General features: G+C 50.9%; 1 protein-coding gene across 3 annotated transcripts in view; it reads left to right on the forward strand.

The window, feature by feature from the left end:
• Positions 1-20,328, forward strand: part of LOC140399367 (bromodomain-containing protein 3-like) — a 92,364-nt gene that overhangs the window by 24,931 nt on the left and 47,105 nt on the right. For 2 of the 3 annotated variants that reach the window (XM_072488943.1, XM_072488946.1), the window contains exons 3-8: positions 467-604; positions 2,821-2,950; positions 3,697-3,896; positions 5,000-5,371; positions 6,691-6,819; positions 7,495-7,725. In XM_072488943.1, the coding sequence (XP_072345044.1) occupies positions 467-604; positions 2,821-2,950; positions 3,697-3,896; positions 5,000-5,371; positions 6,691-6,819; positions 7,495-7,725 (1,200 nt within the window). The remainder of the gene's footprint in view (positions 1-466; positions 605-2,820; positions 2,951-3,696; positions 3,897-4,999; positions 5,372-6,690; positions 6,820-7,494; positions 7,726-20,328) is intronic. The other variant, XM_072488944.1, reaches the window with a different exon arrangement.

The following is a 20,328-nucleotide window of genomic DNA, read 5'->3' on the forward strand; positions in this document are numbered from 1 at the left end:
CACTGAAAAGTAAATCCAGAAAAAAAAATCTATACACAAGAGGAATGAGATTGTGGGGCATTGCAACAGCACAAGCTAATGAATAAAATTGGAAGCTCCTGTCCCTTCCAAGAGATGATGTTTGAGTCTGCACTATTCAGGGTCAGGGCTGGGGTTGCTACTTGATTTGGTCTTTTGTGTCTGGTGAATTTAAACTGAGTACCATATGGTCAGACATTTATTACCCTGCATTAGACTACTCGGGTTTCTAGGAGGAGTTAAGATGATTGAACAGGTAACGAGTTTGGACTGTCCTAGGGTGAGCTGTCTTTGTGAATAACGGTAAGATTAGCATTTCTGGGTGGACCAGTGGGCAGGAGGCCACTGGGTGGGCGGCACGATGCTGTCCGGGAATGTTAATGTGCAAGAAATATGCTCAGTTTTCTTTCAGGATTTTAAACGATTTGCTGAAAAATCTTAATTTCAGGATTATCATAAAATTATCAAGCAGCCCATGGACATGGGGACAATAAAGAAGCGGTTAGAGAGCAACTATTACTGGAGTGCGAGTGAGTGCATGCAGGATTTCAACACCATGTTTACCAACTGCTACATCTACAACAAGGTAATGCACTGACAATGTAAAGTCTTTCTTTATGTTCATATTTCTTGTCGGTCAAAAATGCCCCTCACCCGATCACCGTCAGTCGCTCCTGCCCCCACTTAACCCTTTTAATCTGCCCTCGCCAAAGAGCAGGAATGGTTATGTTATGTGACGAGTAACTTCGTAAACTACTTGTGGCCTGGCCTAATCTGGGGAATGAGTTCAACTCCCATTACAACTGCTGGGGAATCTAAATTCTGTTAATTAAGTAAGTCTGGAATAGAAAGCTACTCCCAGTAATGGTGACTATGAAACTACCAGATTGTCATTTACACCCTGTTAGGACCCCGGTTGATGATATAACTGGATGGGAAGATCCCAGAATGGAACACTGGCTCAAAATACTTTTTTTTAGAAAGAGTGAAGGAACAAAGTCACAGGAATCCAATTAGCTTTTAACAACAAGAATAAAACATTTATTAAACATGAAAAGTTTGACTATAATGCAATATGCTTTCACTCCCACTTACCTTAATGGATTTTAAGGATAACGCAGGTTATGAAATATATCCTATGGTATTATGGTCTCAGTAAACATAGTCCCTTTGAAACCACAGACTTACTGAAGTCAAACACACTGCACTCTGAAACCAAGTGACAGATGCCATTCAGTCAATCTTCTGTGGATTTCACCTCAAATTTCCCCCAGATGATTGTCATACGAGTTTCCAAACTCCACTCTCAAAAAGACACGCTTTAAAATCTTCTTTCAAACAATGCTTTCTCTCAGCAGTTTCCATCAAGGATCCACCCCCAGGCTTTCCAACTATCCTTTCAAAAAAAGAACTTCCTCTCCACTGTTTTAGCAAGGGCCTGCTTCAGGTTTTCCATCCAGCCATCAATTGGTTCACAATTTCTTCAACGATTGCTTCATAGGCTGTAGTCAAATGTCACAGACCTTCAGATCACTTCAGATAGCTTTGGCTTCTCACTAGCCAACTTTTTCTCCGCTTTGACCTGTGACTTCAATGAACACTACCCTGTTCCAATTACAGTTCCCTCTGTTCCTTTAACTTCAAACTTTCTGGAAATTCCGCTTCCATTTCTGGCTTCCTTAACTAGCTGATCTTTAGATTCCTGGCACTTGCTTTCTTGCCCCTTGCTCTATTGTATGGCTTTTCTTCCAGCAAAGCTGTGAGAGATGTTCCCTTTCTCCCTGCAAAGGTCCTTCTCCTCTGGCTTCCAGTTAAACTAAACTCGAAAATGTATTTTCTGTAAAAGTGACCCCAATAAAAAAAAAGTAGATGAGGATTTGCAAACCTCTGCCAATCTAACAAAACCTTAGTCAACAGTTCGAATCAAATTGGCCTTAAAATGTTATGATTTTGTCACTTCCCATTGGATTGACAAGTTGTAGCCTTAAAGGGAGTGGCCAGGTTAAATGCTTTAACTGTAGCAACTGCCTCATCACCTACTGAGCATCTGTTACCAAAGTAAAGTGGTAAGTAATAGTGCTGGGAATATCACCAGCTGAGATGGAAGGACCCTGGGCAGAGAACCTGTTCTTCTCTTTCCAGGGCCGACTGACACACACCATATTTCCAGGACGTTCCTTTCTTACTTCACTTTAGCTTGTGTTGTACATCTCTCTGACGTTCTGGAAAGTTGCAGTCCAGCAAAGCTGGAATTGTTCCTCTTGGAGCAGAGATGGTTAAGGGAAGATTTAATAGAGGCTTTTATTTACTCCATCAAAATCCCTGATCATTTTGAAGATAAACTGTTTCCAGTGACAGGAAAATCAACAACACAAATTGAAGAGAATCAGCAAGAGAACTGGGGCAATCATTTTTTTACACAGCGAGTTGTGATCTGGAAGCTACTGTCTGAAAAGACGGTGGAAGTGAATTCAACAGGAACATTCAAAGGGAATTGCATAAATACCTGAAGTGGAAAAAATTTCTGGGCAATGGAAAGAGCAGGAGTGAATGGGACTCAGTGGATAGCTTTTTGAAAGAGCCAGAATCTTCTGAAGAGCTCTTCTAAAGAGCCAAGGTGCTGAGTAGTTTCCTGTGCTGGTAGATTTGATGAAGCATCTCCCCTCCCTACAATCCCTTGACCTGCAGTGAACGTGTGAGATTTTGTGACGGGTGTTCGATGACTTGCGTCATAATCATGCATCCTCAACCCACCATCATTCCCTGTGTGCGTGCCCTTTTTAACCCACTCCTTTCTCGCAGCCTGGCGATGACATTGTATTAATGGCGCAGACCCTGGAGAAGATCTTCCTGCAAAAAGTTGCGCAGATGCCTCAGGAAGAAGTGGAACTGACAGCCCCATTGCCACGAGGCAAAGGCCGAAAGCAGCCAGGTAACTAGAGCTGTGCAGGTGTATGACAATGGATCTGATTTAATTTGTAACCTGTGACTCCCCTTGGGATGTGCTTCCAGCCCTGATCCCTGCTGAACCAATGGAACTCAGCGCAGCTATGGGGTTCAGACTCTCATCTCCTTCAGGGAGGGGCAATCAATCAGCCAGGGTTCCTCCTTGTGAGCACCACTCAACATCTGTACAGGGTTGAGCTTGGGCTGATATATTCCATAGTGGAATAGTTTATAAATGTCATTTTGTATTGAGGAGGGCCTGAAGAGAGATTGTGGTGTGTGCGCAGTGCTGATAAACCTGTGACCTGGCAAAAAGTCAATAGCAGGAAATCATTTTTCCTGGTGAAGTTGCCTTTTGAGCTGGATCCTGGGTGTTTATTAATCTCGTTCCCCGTCACAGCAGAATGGATTTTTGAAGCTTGTGGGCAGATAGCACGCTGGCATGATTATTGTCGTCTTAGCCAGGGAATGGATTAAACTCTGGTTTTCTGTTTCCCGTGTTGGATTGGCCTCACTAAGATCCTACCTCTGAGCATGTGGAGCAGAACTCGCTCAAAGGCAGTGTTAAGCGACAAGCTGCAGAAGGGAGGAATGGTAATACTGAGGAGTTGATTGTACCACCAGTGACTTTGTACCAAAAAACCCCATGTGCCTGTATAGTTGATGTGTGTTTTAAGTGTTGGCTTCATTACTCTGTTGCTTATTTAGTCTGTCGCTAATCTTTCTCTGCAGGAATGCAGCAGGTGGCAGCAGTGTCTTCAGCCAGTGAGCCAACAGTCTTCCCAGAAGCTCCTCCCAAGACTTCTCCGACTCCCATCATCATCTCCACTGCAGTGCCACCTGCCATGCTCACCCAGGTCACGGCGGCCCCTGCTCAGTCTTCCAGCCCAGTCATGCCAATAATTTCTCCACCGACGCAGCTGATTACCAAGGTAATAGCCCCACTCCACTTCTGGCTCCATTTATTCATTGGTGAGTCAGTGTGCAGTGATTGGCTGTAACCAGCCCTTTGTGAAGGCCGACAGTCTTGGATTTAAGGCAGGATTTTTGTGTGTGAAATTATTGCCTCCCTGAGGCAGTAGAAGGCATCCAGGCAAATAGACAAGAGAAAGCTCCGCTTCAATCGCTAGTCTGTAGGCTGAGAGAAAAGACACAGGCTTAGAATGAGGTTCATGTGGCCAAAGCTGACTGCACAGAATAGGGGAAACTCAGGTGAGATAGAAAACGAGGAAACACAGAAGCTGATCCTATTCAAAAGGCACATTGTATTTTCTAAATGTGGCCGAGGACAGTTTGTAGTTCAGCCAGAATGTGGACCATGGCATCTTGCAGAGGAGGAGGCAAGGGAAGTGTGATGTAGTAGTTGTAGGGATTCAACATTTCGGTGGAGCAGACTCGATGGGCCAATTGGCCGAATTCTGCTCCTATATCTTATGGTCTTAGTACTTCAGATAGAAGCCTTTGTAAACAGTGTGGAAAGTTCCACATGGTACGTTGCCTCCCTGGTGCCAGTTCAAGTTCATGTAATGTTGGAAGTGGACAGCTCCGAAATTCTAGATTCAGTTGAGGTTGACTTCAACGGGATGAGAAAAAGTGTCCACAGTAAACTGGGCAAATTGGTAAATGAATCATAGAATCCCTACAGTGCAAAAGGAGGCCATTCAGCCCATCGAGTCTGCACCGACCCTCCGAAAGAGCAACCCACCTCGACCCACTCCTCTGCCCTATCCCTGTAACTCCACCTAACCATTGGATCATGGCCAATTCACCTAACCTTCACATTTGGTCTGTGGGTGGAATCCGGAGCACCCGGAGGAAACCCATGCAGACAAGGGAGAAAGTGCAAACTCCACACAGTCACTCAAGGCTGGAATCGAATGTGGGTCCCTGCCACTGTGAGATAGCTAAACACTGTGCCACCCTGGATGAACAACAAATGATTAGGGAGAGGCTGAGTGGGACAGTCAGTTGAAGGTTATGGTTTTGGGGAGTGGGCAGGTTGTTTATTGATGTAAAAACCTTTTGTTCTTTCTAGAAAAAAGGTGTGAAGCGGAAAGCAGACACGACCACTCCCAGCACCTGTGCCATCACTGCGAGCAACAGCGAGTCCCCTCCTCCGGCCTCAGCACAACCCAAGCTCTCAAAGCAAGTGTTGCGGAAGGAGACCGGGCATCCATTCAAACCATCAAGGAAGGACACAGAGGAGGTGGAGCCACAGCATCCCCTGGGGAAGAAGGGGAAACTGACAGAGCACCTGAGGCACTGCGACAACATCTTGAAGGAAATGCTGTCCAAGAAACATGCTGCCTATGCATGGCCTTTCTACAAACCAGTGGATGCTGAGGCCCTGGAACTGCATGATTATCACGAAATCATTAAGCACCCGATGGACCTCAGCAGTGTGAAAGTACGTCAGCTTCTCTTGTGCCCAACGGAGAGGCAACTTGCGCTCGTTATTGAGCAGATGCAGTCTTGAATTGGGGATACAAGCTCTGGTCTCCATCACCATGCTTCACTTAGTTCCAGGTCTCTCTGTACTGGTGCCTAGCAGAGATTTTAGGATTGGTGTGGGTGGGGGGGGGGGGGGGGGGGGGGGGAGGGGAACAGTACTTTCTCATATCTTAAGTGAGACAAGAAGAAGGAAAGAACTTCCATTTCTGCTGCTCTAATCTGAGGATGTCTCCATGTTCTTTGCAATCAATTAATAACTTAAAGCATAGGCATTGTAATGTAGGAAACAGCAGCCAATTTGCACACTGCACGTTCCCCAAACAAAATTGGCACAAAGAAATGACAGGCTTCAGCTATGGTCCAGTGGAAAGTGCTCTTCTGGGTTGAAGTCCCACTATAAAGAGGAGAGCAAGAAAATCTAGTACTGAGTGAGCATTGTATTGTTAGGGGTGACAGTAGGCTGATCAGAGCTGTGTTAGGAAGCTGGAATCGGCCATTCAGCCCCTCGAATCTGCTCTCTCATTCAAACTGATTATGGCCAATCTTCTACCTCAGTGCCATTTCCTCGCACGTCTGCACATCCCTTCATATCTTTAATATCTAGGAATTTACCCATCTCTGTCTTGAACACTCAATGACTGAGTCTCCACAGCTTCTTGGGGAGAGAACTCCACCCACTGAGTGAAGAAATTCCTCCTCACCTCAGTCCTAAATGGCCTTTCCCCTAGATTGAGACGGTGCCCCCTGTTTCTAGCAGGGCCCAGCCAGGGGAAACAGCTTTCCTGCACCTACCCTGCCCAGCCCTGTAAGAACTTTGTGAACTTCAATGAGATCATCTCTCATTCTTCCAAACTCTGGGATACTGGCCCAGTCTCCTCAATCTCTCCATATCGGACAATCCTGCCATGCCAGGGATCAGTCTGGTGGGCCTTCATTTGTGCTCCCTCGATGGTAAATATATCTTTCTTTAGGTAAGAAGACCAAAACTGTAAACAATACTCTAGATACAGTCCCTCCAAGGCTCTGTACAACTGCAGCAAGAATTCTTTACTCCTGCATTCAAATCCTCGTAATAAAGGGGCAACAGAAATGCAAGTCCTTTTTTCTCGATCGCGATATTTTGCTTTGTCTTTATCTTAATTGATGCGACGCTGCAATACCGAGTGTGCTGATAGTTAGGGTGTATGTTTGGTTCCTCCTGAATCAGATGTTTGTGTCTTGCCTCTGTAGTAATCCATTGGTAATGCAGGATTTTTATGGTACTCTGTTTTTCAGAAAAAGATGGACAGTCGGGATTATCTGGATGCCCAGGGATTTGCTGCAGATATCCGATTAATGTTTTCCAACTGTTACAAGTACAACCCTCCGGATCATGAAGTGGTGGCGATGGCCAGGAAACTGCAGGTAGGATTGGGTGAGACTGCACCGCGGCCCGGTGAGCGCGTCTGGCTGCCCAGTCAGCACCCCCGGCATCCCGGTCAGCGCCCCCGGTCAGCTCTCCCGGCTGCCCGATCAGCATCCCCGGCCGCCCGGTCAGCGCCCCCGGTCAGCACCCCCGGCTGCCCGGTCAGCATCCCCGGCCGCCCGGTCAGCGCCCCCGGTCAGCACCCCCGGCTGCCCGGTCAGCGCCCTCAGCCACCCGGTCACCACCTCCGGTCAGCACTCCCGGTCAGCGCGCCCGGTCAGCGCCCCTGGCTGCCCGGTCAGCGCCCCCAACCGCACGGTCAGTGCCCCTGGCCGCCCGGTCAGCACTCCCGGCTGCCCGGTCACCACCCCGGTCAATGGCCCCGGTCAGCGCCCCCCGCCGCCCGGTCAGCGCCCCCGGCCGCTCGGTCAGCGCCCCCGGCCGCTCGGTCAGCGCCCCTGGTCAGCTCTCACTGCCGCCCGGTCAGCACCCCCAGCCACCCGGTCAGCGCCCCCGGTCAGCTCTCCCGGCCGCCCGGTCAGGGCGCCCGGTCAGCGCCTCCGGCCGCCCGGTCAGCGCCCCCGGTCAGCACCCCTGATCAATGTCCAACCAACCATGTTGAATACTGAACCTGGTCTTCACGCGTTGATGTTTACTTTGTTTATTCCTGTTAGGACGTATTTGAAATGCGGTTTGCAAAGATGCCAGACGAGCCTGTTGACATTTCTCCGCCTCTTCCCCCGCAACTTCCAATCATTGCCAAGCCCAAAATGTCATCTAGTGACAGCAGCCGTGAATCCTCCTCTAATTCTAACAGCTCAGATTCGGAAGAGGAGCGGGCAAATCGACTGGCGGAACTGCAGGAGCAGGTGGGTGTCGGCAACCCCTCCACTCAAAGGAACATGGTAGATATCAGCACCACATCTTTACATTAAGCATGTTTTTACTAACGCTTCTTGTCTATTTCTAGCAGCAGCACTGGTGACTGTCCTGACAAAAATATTGATATGAATACAGTGAATACAGTCATCCGTGCAAAGGTTTGTCAGGACCAAAGTCGCAACTTGGCAGGAAGGGGGTTCTTTCAGTCAGGACAATAGAATACTGGACTCGGAATGTAGAAGCTTGAACGAATGATCTGGAGAGACTTGTTCAACTCTCTACAGTTGTGGAATTTCAGTGCAGTTAATTAATTAAATAGAACATACAGTGCTGAAGGAGGCCATTCGGCCCATCGAGTCTGCACTGATCCACTTAAGCCCTCACTTCCACCCCATCCCCCTAACCCAATAACCCCATCTAACCTTTTTTGGACACTAGGGGCAATTTATCATGGCCAATCCACCTAACCTGCACGTCTTTGGACTGTGGGAGGAAACCGGAGCACCCGGAGGAAAGCCACGCACACACGGGTAGAACGTGCAGACTCCGCACAGTCAGTGATCCAGTGGGAAATCGAACCTGGGACCCTGGCTACAATGCTACCGTGCTGCCCTCATCCTGGAACAAAACGTCAGATGAGGACCATGAAACAAGCCAATTGTAGAAAACACATCTGGTTTCTGATGTCTTTTTGGGAAGGAAATCTGCCACCCATACTCTGTCTGAACTACATCAACGTGGGCTTGACTCTTCACTGCTTTCCCAACTGGTCCAGCGAGCCACTCCATTATTAAGGTGGCTAACCACCAGCTTCTGAAGGTCAATTAGAGAAGAGCAATAAATGCTTTCCTCGACCCCAATCAATGACTGGACTCTTCCAGTGTACAACAGGATGAATGAATATAATTCTTTAGAACAAGGGTACTATCATTCTGATTGGCTGGTTATCAATTGGGTTTTTTATACTGACTCTCACTGGGGTACGATTCCCACACACTGATTCTCACTGGGGTACGGGTCCCACACACACTGACTCTCACTGGGGATACGGGTTCCACACACACTGACTCTCACTGGGGTACGGGTCCCACACACACTGACTCTCACTGGGGTACGGGTTCACCACACACTGACTCTCACTGGGGTACGGGTTCCACACACACTGACTCTCACTGGGGTACGAGTCCCACACACACTGATTCTCACTGGGGTGCGGGTTCCACACACACTGACTCTCACTGGGGTACGAGTCCCACACACACTGACTCTCACTGGGGTACGAGTCCCACACACAATGACTCTCACTGGGGTACGGGTCCCACACACACTGACTCTCACTGGGGTACGGGTTCCACACACACTGACTCTCACTGGGGTACAAGTCCCACACACACTGATTCTCACTGGGGTACGGGTTCCACACACACTGACTCTCACTGGGGTACGAGTCCCACACACACTGATTCTCACTGGGGTGCGTGTTCCACACACACAGGCTCTCACTGGGGTACGGGTCCCACACACACTGACTCTCACTGGGGTACGGGTCCCACACACACTGACTCTCACTGGGGTACGAGTCCCACACACACTGACTCTCACTGGGGTACGGGTTCCACACACACTGACTCTCACTGGGGTACGGGTCCCACACACTGACTCTCACTGGGGTACGCGTCCCACACACACTGACTCTCACTGGGGTACGGGTTCCACACACACTGACTCTCACTGGGGTACGGGTCACACACACACTGACTCTCACTGGGGTACGGGTTCCACACACACTGACTCTCACTGGGGTACGGGTTCCATACACACTTATTCTCACTGGGGTACGGGTCCCACACACACTGACTCTCACTGGGGATGGGTTCCACACACACTGACTCTCAGTGGGGTACACGTCCCACACACACTGACTCTCACTGGGGTACGGGTCCCACACACACTGTCTCTCACTGGGGTACGCGTCCCACACACTGACTCTCACTGGGGTACGGATCCCTCAGACAGTTATTGTCAGTTGTGTAAGGGTTTCACAGAATCACTGAATTATTATGGAGCAGAAGGAGGCCATTCGGCCCATAGTGTCTGCACAAGCTCTCTAAAGGAGCATCATGACTTAGTGCCATTCTCCTGCCTTTCCCCACATCCCTGCACATTGTTTCCATTCAAATAATCATCTCGTACCCTCTGAAATGCCTCGATTGAACCTGCCTCCACCTCTCTTCCAGGCCGTGCATTCCACACCCCAACCACTTGCTGTGTGAAAAAGTTTTATCTCCATCACATTTGCTTCTTTTGCAAATCACTTTAAATCTGTGCCCTTTGTTCTCGATCCCTTTACGAGCGGGAGCAGTTTCTTCCTGTCTACTCTGTCCAGCCCCCTCATTATTTTGAACATCTCTATCAAATCTTCTCTCGGCCGTCTTCTCTCCAAGGAGAACATTCCCAAACTCTCCAATCTATTCCCATAACTGAAGTTTCTCATCCCTGGAACCATCCTTGTAAACCTCTTCCCCACTCTCTCCAGTATGTTCACATTCTTCCTAGAGTGTGGCCCCCAGAACTGTGCACAGTATTCCAGCTCGGGTCTAACGAGTGTTTTGTATAAATTCCGCATAACCTCCTCGCTCTTGTACTCTCTGCCCCTATGAATAAAGCCCAGAATAGTCTGCTTTATTAACTGCTCTCTCCACCTGTCCTGTCACCTTCAATGTGTATGGACAGATACACCCAGGTCCCTCTGCTCCTGCACCCCTTTTAGAATTATACATTTTATTTAATATTGTCTCTCCGTGTTCTTCCAATGAAAATGCATCACCACACATTTCTCCACATTGAAATTCATCTGCCCACTCCATCAACTTGTAATAATCTTTATTATTGTCACAAGTAGGCTTACATTTGCACTGCAATGAAGTTACTGTGAAAATCCCCTAGTCGCTACATTCCGGCACCTGTTCGGGTACACAGAGGGAGAATTCAGAATGTCCAGTTCACCTAACAGCACATCTTTTAGGACTTGTGGGAGGAAACCGGAGCACCCGGAGGAAACCCACGCAGACACGGGGAGAATGTGCAGACTCCGCACAGACAGTGACCCAAACCGGGAATCGAACCTGGGACCCTGGCGCTGTGAAGCAACAGTGCTAACCACTGTGCTGTCGTGCTGACCGTCTATGCCCTTTGTCCTCTTCTCAGTTTACAATAGTTTCACATTTTGAAATTATCCCCTGCAAACCAAGATCTAGATCATTAAGATATATCAGGAAAAGCAAAGGTTCAATACTGACTCTTGCGGAACTCGACGAAAAACCTGTCTCCAGTTTGAAGAATATCCATTGGCCGTTACTCTCTACTTTATTCGTCTAATTTTGTCTCCATGTTGCCACTGCCCCTTTTATTCAATGAGCTCTAACTTTTCTCACAAGTCTGTTGTGTGGCACTGTATTGAATGTCTTCTGAAAGTCCATGTGCGCCACATCAGCAGCATTACCCTCATCGACCCTTTCTGTTCCCTCAAAGTTAGTTAAACTTGATTCCCCCTTTAGAAATCCATGCTGGCTCTCCCTAATCAACCAGCATTTTTCCATGTGACTATTGATTCTATCCCAAATAATTGTTTCTGGAAGCTTTCCCACCACTGATAAACTGACTGCTCTGTAATGCTACTTTGAACAAGGGGGTAACATTTGCAATTCCCAGTCCTCTGGCACCTCCCGAGTCTCGAGAAGACGGGATGATTATGGCCAGCCCCCCTGCAATTTCCACTCTCAATTTCTTCAATAACCTCGGATGCATTTCATTGGGTCCCGGTGACTTGTCAACTTTCAGTAGTGACAGTCTATTCAACACTTCCTCCGTACCAAGTTTGAACCATTCTAGGGACAGAGTGTAATCGTCTGTCTCCGTGGCTTGGTAGCATCTACCTGGGTAAAGACAGATGCAAATTATTTATTTAATAACTCAACCACACCCCAGCCTCCATGTGTAGATTCCATTTCAGGTCCCTAATTGGCCCTATTCCTCGTTTTACCACTGTTTTACTGTTTATGTAGACGACTTTGGGATTTCCCCTTATGTTGGTTGTCAGTCTTTTCTCATAATACTTCTTTGCTTCGCTAATGAACATTTCACCTCCTGAAATTTCGGTATTCCTGTTGGTTCTCAACTATATTTTCTACCTGACACTTGGCATAAGCACACTTTTTCTTCCTTATCTTAATTTCCATTTCCTTTTTTCACCCAGGGAACTCTGAATTTTTTACCCTATCTTTCCCTTTTAAGGGAATGACTGCACAAGCCATTTCTGTTTTAAAGGCAGCCCATTGTTCAGCTACAGTTTCTCTCACCGACCTTTTGTCCCAGTCCAACTGGCCCAGCTCCATTCTCGCCCAATTGAAGTCAGCTCTCCTCCAGTTAATTATTTTTACTCTGGATCACCTATTATTCTTTTCTATCATCATCCTAACTCTTACAATACAATGGTCACTGTCTCCTAAATGTTCCCCCACTCACTTGATCTACTTGGCCCGCCTCATTTCCAAGAACCAGGTCAACCAGGGCATCCTTTCTTGTTGCACTGGACATACACTGCCGCAGAAGATTTCCTGAATACAATTGAGGAACGTTTGCTCCTCCCTGCCCTTTATGCTACCACTGTCCCAATCCACATTCGGGTAATTAAAGTCCCTCTTTAAAACTACTCTGTAATGTTTGCATCTCTCAGTAATTTGCCTGCAGATTTGTTCTTCAACATTATTCTCACTAGTTGGCGGAGTATAAATTGCGGAATAAACGCTGTTATTCACCCTTTTTGTTCCTCAGCTTGAGCCAACTAGATTCTGTCCTTGAACCCACTGGGACATCCTCCGGCTCCAGCACTGCATTCCTCTCCCTACCCAACAACGCCTCCCCTCCTCCTTTCCTATCTTTTCTGAACACCTTGTAACCAGGAATATTTAACATCCAGTCCAATCTTTCCTTGAACCAGGTCAATGTTATCGCCATAACAGCATCTTTCCACATGACAATATGTATCTGTAATTCCCCAGTCTTATTTAGTCTCCTCCATGCCTTCAAATACATGCACAGTAATCCTGATTTAGATGTCCTTATTTTATCCCATACTCCAACTTCCCCAATTAATGTAATATTTTCTATACTTGTGCTATCAGCCTCTCCCAGTAATTTGTGGATCCTGGTTTCCTGTCTAATATTTCAACTTGGTTGCCACATCCCTGCCGAGTTTAAAATCCTCCCGACAGCACCAGCAAAAACGCCCCCCAAGTAACTCAGTCCCAGCTCTGTTCAGGTACAGCTCGTCAGGCTTGTACAGCTGCCATCTCCCCCAGACCCCGTCCCAGTGTCCCAGGAATCTAAAGCCCTCCGTCCTCACCATCTTTCCAGCCATGCATTCACCTGCCTTATCTCCTAGTTCTGTACTCACTTGCATGTGGCACTGTGGGTAATCCAGAGGTTACTAAATTTGAGGTCCTGCTTGTTATTCTGCCAAGCTCCTTAAATTCTGATCGCAGGATGCCATCCCCCTTCCTACCTAAATCATTGGTACCAATGTGGATCACAATCTCTCCCCCAGCAGAGAATTTCCTGCAGCCACTCTGTGACATCCTTGACCCTGGCACCAGGGAGGCAACTTACCATCGTGGTCACATCTATGGCAACAGAAATGCCCATCCTTTCCTCTCATTAATGATTCCCCTAACGCTAAAGCTCTTCCTGTCTTCTGCTCCTCTGTACAGCTGAGCCGCTTGTGGTACCACAAACCTGACTCTGACTGCACTCCTCTGAGGAGCCAGCATCTTCACCAGCTTCCAAAACATAAAACCGACTTCTGAGCTGGACCCAAGGAGACTCCTGCACCACCTGCCGAGTTCTCCTGGACTGCCTGCTGGCTCTGAAACTGTGGTGTGACCACATTGCTTCTGCCACCAATGTCTCACCTGAGGGCCCCATTCACTGTGGCCTGATGAGGAATTCTGGAAGGCAAAGCCAACCCCAGCCCTCTCCTCACCAGGGTCCAGAGTCAAACTTGCTGGAGTATGGGGTCCATGGGCTCTGACTGACAAATAAAGGTGTATTGGCTCTCACTTTAGACTGCACATTGATCAGGAGCAGGCACCCTGGCCGATTTCCCTGAACCTATTTCAGGCACAGCTTCCGTGATGTACACAGTGCAGGTTGGGGATGGAATCTGTCATTCCTCTTGCCTTGGGCTCACTGCCAGGTTGTGGTAGTTTCTAATCAAGTCTGTAAGGAAGCGGTTGTTAAAGGCTGAAACTTTTATATCCCCTCCCAAGACATGAGGAATTCCCAGTGCTTTGCAGTTGAATATTTTTAAAGTGAAGTCACTGTTGTAATCTCAAAAACATGGCCCAGAATTTACGCAAAGCGAGATCCCACTAGCTATTCAAGTTGATTGGTCCCAGGCTTCCATGGAATTCCTGCCTGTTTATTAGCCGCACAATATTACTCACCTTAGGGTTAGGGTATTTTCAGTCCACTTAAGAGGACAGACAAGATGTTGATGTACTTCTCTCTTTTAAAAGAACGCACCTCCAACAATGCAGCGCCCTCTCTGCGCTGACCCTCCGATGGTGCTGTGCTCGCTCTATGCTAACACTCCCACAGCACAGTGCTCTCTGTGCTAAACTTCGAACAGTGTTGCTGTCCCCTCTAAGCTCATTCCCACAGGATGGTGCTCCTTCTGCATTGACCCCCCCCTGACAGCTCAGTGCTCCCATTGCACAGACCCTCCAAAAGCACAGGGTTCCATCTGCGATGACCTTCCGACAACACAGCGTTATGCTCCCACTTAGAGGACACTCTCCCTGTCTGCATGGACGCTCAGAGAATGCAGCGCTCCCTCGGCACAGACATAGAGAATGCAGCGGGCCCTCTGCACAGACACAGAGAATGCAGCGCTCCCTCGGCACAGACACAGAGAATGCAGCGCTCCCTCGGCACAGACACAGAGAATGCAGCGGGCACTCTGCACAGACACAGAGAATGCAGCGCTCCCTCGGCACAGACACAGAGAATGCAGCGGGCCCTCTGCACAGACACAGAGAATGCAGCGCTCACTCTGCACGGACACAGAGAATGCAGCGCTCAATCTGCACGGACACAGAGAATGCAGCGTTCCCCATGCGTGGACACAGAGAATGCAGCGCTCCCACTGCACGGACACAGAGAATGCAGCGCTCACTCTGCACAGACACAGAGAATGCAGCGCTTCCACTGCACGGACACAGAGAATGCAGCGGTCCCACTGCACAGACACAGAGAATGCTGCGCTCACAATGCGTGGACACAGAGAATGCAGCGTTCCCTCGGCATAGACACAGAGAATGCAGGGCTTCCTCTGCACAGACACAGAGAATACAGCGCTCCCGATGCGCGGACAGAGAATGGTGTGCTCCCTCTGCACAGACACAAAATGCAGCGCACCCTCTGCACAGACACACAGAATGCAGCGCTCACTCTGTACGGAAACAGAGAATGCAGCGCTCCCTCTGCACGGACACAGAGAATGCAGCGCTCCCCCTGCACAGACACAGAGAATGCAGCGCTCCCTCTGCACAAACACAGAGAATGCAGCGCTCCGTCTGCACAGACACAGAGAATGCTGCGCTCCCTCTGCACAGACACAGAGAATACAGGGCACCCTCTGCACGGACACAGAGAATGCAACGCTCCCTCTGGGAGGACACAGAATGCAACGCTTCCTCTGCACGGACACAGAGAATGCAACGCTCCCTCTGGGAGGACACAGAATGCAACGCTTCCTCTGCACAGACACAGAGAATACAGGGCACCCTCTGCACGGACACAGAGAATGCAACACTCCCTCTGGGAGGACACAGAATGCAACGCTTCCTCTGCACGGACACAGAGAATGCAGCGCTCCCTCGGCACAGACACAGAGAATACAGGGCTTCCTCTGCACAGACACAGATTGCAACGCTCCTTCTGCACGGACACAGAGAATGCAGTGCTCCCTCGGCACAGACACAGAGAATACAGGATACCCTCTGCACGGACACAGAGAATGCAGCGCTCCCTCGCCACGGAATGAGAATGCAGCGCTCCCTCGGCACAGACACAGAGAATACAGGGCACCCTCTGCTCGGACACAGAGAATGCAACGCTCCCACTGCACAGGCACAGAGAATGCAGCGCTCGCTCTGCACGGACACAGAGAATGCAGCGCTCCCTCTGCACGGACACCGAGAATGCAGCGCTCCCTCAGCACAGACACAGAGAATGCAGCGCTCCCCATGCGCGGACAGAGAATGCAGTGCTCCCTCTGCACGGACACAGAATGCAGCGCTCCCTCTGGGCGGAAGCAGAGAATGCAGCGCTCCCTCAGCACAGACACAGAGAATACAGGGCACCCTCTGCACGGACACAGATTGCAGCGCTCCCTCTGCACAGACACAGAGAATGCAGCGCTCCCTCGGCACAGACACAGAGAATGCAGCTCTCCCTCTGCACGGACACAGAATGCAGCGCTCCCTCGGCACAGACACAGAGAATACAGGGCACCCTCTGCACGGACACAGAGAATGCAACGCTCCCTCTGGGAGGACACAGAATGCAACCCTCCCTCTGCATGACACAGAGAATGCAGCGCTCCCTCGGCACAGACACCGAGAATACAGGGCTTCCTCTGCACAGACACAGAATGCAGCGCTCCCTCAGCACAGACACAGAGAATACAGGGCACCCTCTGCACGGACACAGAATGCAGCGCTCCCTCTGGGCGGAAGCAGAGAATGCAGCGCTCCCTCGGCACAGACACAGAGAATACAGGGCACCCTCTGCACGGACACAGATTGCAGCGCTCCCTCTGCACAGACACAGAGAATGCAGCGCTCCCTCGGCACAGACACAGAGAATGCAGCTCTCCCTCTGCACGGACACAGAATGCAGCGCTCCCTCGGCACAGACACAGAGAATACAGGGCACCCTCTGCACGGACACAGAGAATACAACGCTCCCTCTGGGAGGAAACAGAATGCAACCCTCCCTCTGCACGGACACAGAGAATGCAGCGCTCCCTCGGCACGGACACAGAGAATACAGGGCTTCCTCTGCACAGACACAGAATGCAACGCTCCCTCTGCACAGACACAGAGAATGCAGCGCTCCCTCAGCACAGACACAGAGAATACAGGGCACCCTCTGCACGGACACAGAGAATGCAGCGCTCCCTCGGCACGGAATGAGAATGCAGCGCTCCCTCGGCACAGACACAGAGAATACAGGGCACCCTCTGCACAGACACAGAGAATGCAGGGCTTCCTCTGCACAGACACAGAATGCAACGCTCCCTCTGCACGGTCACAGAGAATGCAACGCTCCCTCAGCACGGAATGAGAATGCAGCGCTCCCTCGGCACAGACACAGAGAATACAGGGCTTCCTCTGCACAGACACAGAATGCAACGCTCCCTCTGCACAGACACAGAGAATGCAGCGCTCCCTCAGCACAGACACAGAGAATACAGGACACCCTCTGCACGGACACAGAGAATGCAGCGCTCCCTCGGCACGGAATGAGAATGCAACGCTCCCTCTGCACAGACACAGAGAATGCAGCGCTCCCTCAGCACAGACACAGAGAATACAGGGCACCCTCTGCACGGACACAGAGAATGCAGCGCTCCCTCGGCACAGACACAGAGAATAAAGGGCACCCTCTGCACGGACACAGAGAATGCAGGGCTTCCTCTGCACAGACACAGAATGCAACGCTCCCTCTGCACGGTCACAGAGAATGCAACTCTCCCTCTGCACGGACACAGAGAATGCAGCGCTCCCTCTGCACGGACACAGAGAATGCAGCGCTCCCTCTGCACAGACACAGAGAATGCAGCGCTCCCTCTGCACAAGCACAGAGAATGCAGCGCTCACTCTGCACTGGCACAGCGAATGCAGCGCTCGCTCTGCACGGACACAGAGAATGCAGCGCTCCCTCTGCACGGACACAGAGAATGCAGCGTTCCCTCGGCACAGACACAGAGAATGCAGGGCTTCCTCTGCACAGACACAGAATGCAGCGCTCCCCATGCGCGGACAGAGAATGCAGTGCTCCCTCTGCACAGACACAAAATGCAGCGCACCCTCTGCACGGACACAGAATGCAGCGCTCCCTCTGGGCGGACACAGAGAATGCAGCGCACCCTCTGCACGGACACAGAATGCAGCGCTCCCTCTGGGTGGACGCAGAGAATGCAGCGCTCGCTCTGCACAGACACAGAGAATGCAACCTTCCCCCTGCACGGACAGAGAATGCAGCGCTCCATCTGCATGGACAGAGAATGCAGCGCTCCCTCTGCATGGACAGAGAATGCAGCGCTCCCTCTACACGGACACAGAGAATGCAGAGCTCCCTCTGCACGGACACAGAGAATGCAACGTTCCCCCTGCGCGGACAGAGAATGCAGCGCTCCCTCTGCACAGACACAGAGAATGCAGCGCTCCCTCTACTCGGACGCAGAGAATGCAGCGCTCCCTCTGCACGGACACAGAATGCAGCGCTCCCTCTGCACAGACAGAGAATGCAGCGCTCCCTCTGCACAGACAGAGAATGCAGCGCTCCCTCTACACGGACACAGAGAATGCAACGTTCCCACTGCGCGGACAGAGAATGCAGCGCTCCCTCTGCACGGACACAGAGAATGCAGCTCTCCCTCTGCACGGACACAGAATGCAGCGCTCCCTCGGCACAGACACAGAGAATACAGGGCACCCTCTGCACGGACACAGAGAATGCAACGCTCCCTCTGGGAGGACACAGAATGCAACCCTCCCTCTGCATGACACAGAGAATGCAGCGCTCCCTCGGCACAGACACCGAGAATACAGGGCTTCCTCTGCACAGACACAGAATGCAGCGCTCCCTCAGCACAGACACAGAGAATACAGGGCACCCTCTGCACGGACACAGAATGCAGCGCTCCCTCTGGGCGGAAGCAGAGAATGCAGCGCTCCCTCGGCACAGACACAGAGAATACAGGGCACCCTCTGCACGGACACAGATTGCAGCGCTCCCTCTGCACAGACACAGAGAATGCAGCGCTCCCTCGGCACAGACACAGAGAATGCAGCTCTCCCTCTGCACGGACACAGAGTGCAGCGCTCCCTCGGCACAGACACAGAGAATACAGGGCACCCTCTGCACGGACACAGAGAATACAACGCTCCCTCTGGGAGGAAACAGAATGCAACCCTCCCTCTGCACGGACACAGAGAATGCAGCGCTCCCTCGGCACGGACACAGAGAATACAGGGCTTCCTCTGCACAGACACAGAATGCAACGCTCCCTCTGCACAGACACAGAGAATGCAGCGCTCCCTCAGCACAGACACAGAGAATACAGGGCACCCTCTGCACGGACACAGAGAATGCAGCGCTCCCTCGGCACGGAATGAGAATGCAGCGCTCCCTCGGCACAGACACAGAGAATACAGGGCACCCTCTGCACAGACACAGAGAATGCAGGGCTTCCTCTGCACAGACACAGAATGCAACGCTCCCTCTGCACGGTCACAGAGAATGCAACGCTCCCTCAGCACGGAATGAGAATGCAGCGCTCCCTCGGCACAGACACAGAGAATGCAGCGCTCCCTCGGCACGGACACAGAATACAGGGCACCCTCTGCACAGACACAGCGAATGCAACTCTCCCTCTGCACGGACACAGAGAATGCAGCGCTCCCTCTGCACGGACACAGAGAATGCAGCGCTCCCTCTGCACAGACACAGAGAATGCAGCGCTCCCTCTGCACAAGCACAGAGAATGCAGCGCTCACTCTGCACAGGCACAGCGAATGCAGCGCTCGCTCTGCACGGACACAGAGAATGCAGCGCTCCCTCTGCACGGACACAGAGAATGCAGCGGGCCCTCTGCACAGACACAGAGAATGCAGCGCTCACTCTGCACGGACACAGAGAATGCAGCGCTCAATCAGCACGGACACCGAATGCAGCGTTCCCCATGCGTGGACACAGAGAATGCAGCGCTCCCACTGCACGGACACAGAGAATGCAACGCTCACTCTGCACAGACAGAGAATGCAGCGCTCCCACTGCACGGACACAGACAATGCAGCGCTCACTCTGCACAGACACATAGAATGCAGCGCTTCCACTGCACGGACACAGAGAATGCAGCGGTCCCACTGCACAGACACAGAGAGTGCTGCGCTCACAATGCGTGGACACAGAGAATGCAGCGTTCCCTCGGCATAGACACAGAGAATGCAGCGCTCCCCATGCGCGGACTGAGAATGGAGTGCTCCCTCTGCACAGACACAAAATGCAGCGCACCCTCTGCACAGACACACAGAATGCAGCGCTCACTCTGTACGGAAACAGAGAATGCAGCGCTCCCTCTGCACGGACACAGAGAATGCAGCGCTCCCCCTGCACAGACACAGAGAATGCAGCGTTCCCCATGCGCGGACTGAGAATGGAGTGCTCCGTCTGCACAGACACAAAATACAGCGCACCCTCTGCACGGACCCAGAGAATGCAGCGCTCCCCCTGCTCAGACACAGAGAATGCAACGCTCCCTCTGCACAGACACAGAG

The sequence above is a fragment of the Scyliorhinus torazame genome, chromosome 22 (assembly GCF_047496885.1).
Source record: "Scyliorhinus torazame isolate Kashiwa2021f chromosome 22, sScyTor2.1, whole genome shotgun sequence".
Lineage (NCBI taxonomy): Eukaryota > Metazoa > Chordata > Chondrichthyes > Carcharhiniformes > Scyliorhinidae > Scyliorhinus > Scyliorhinus torazame.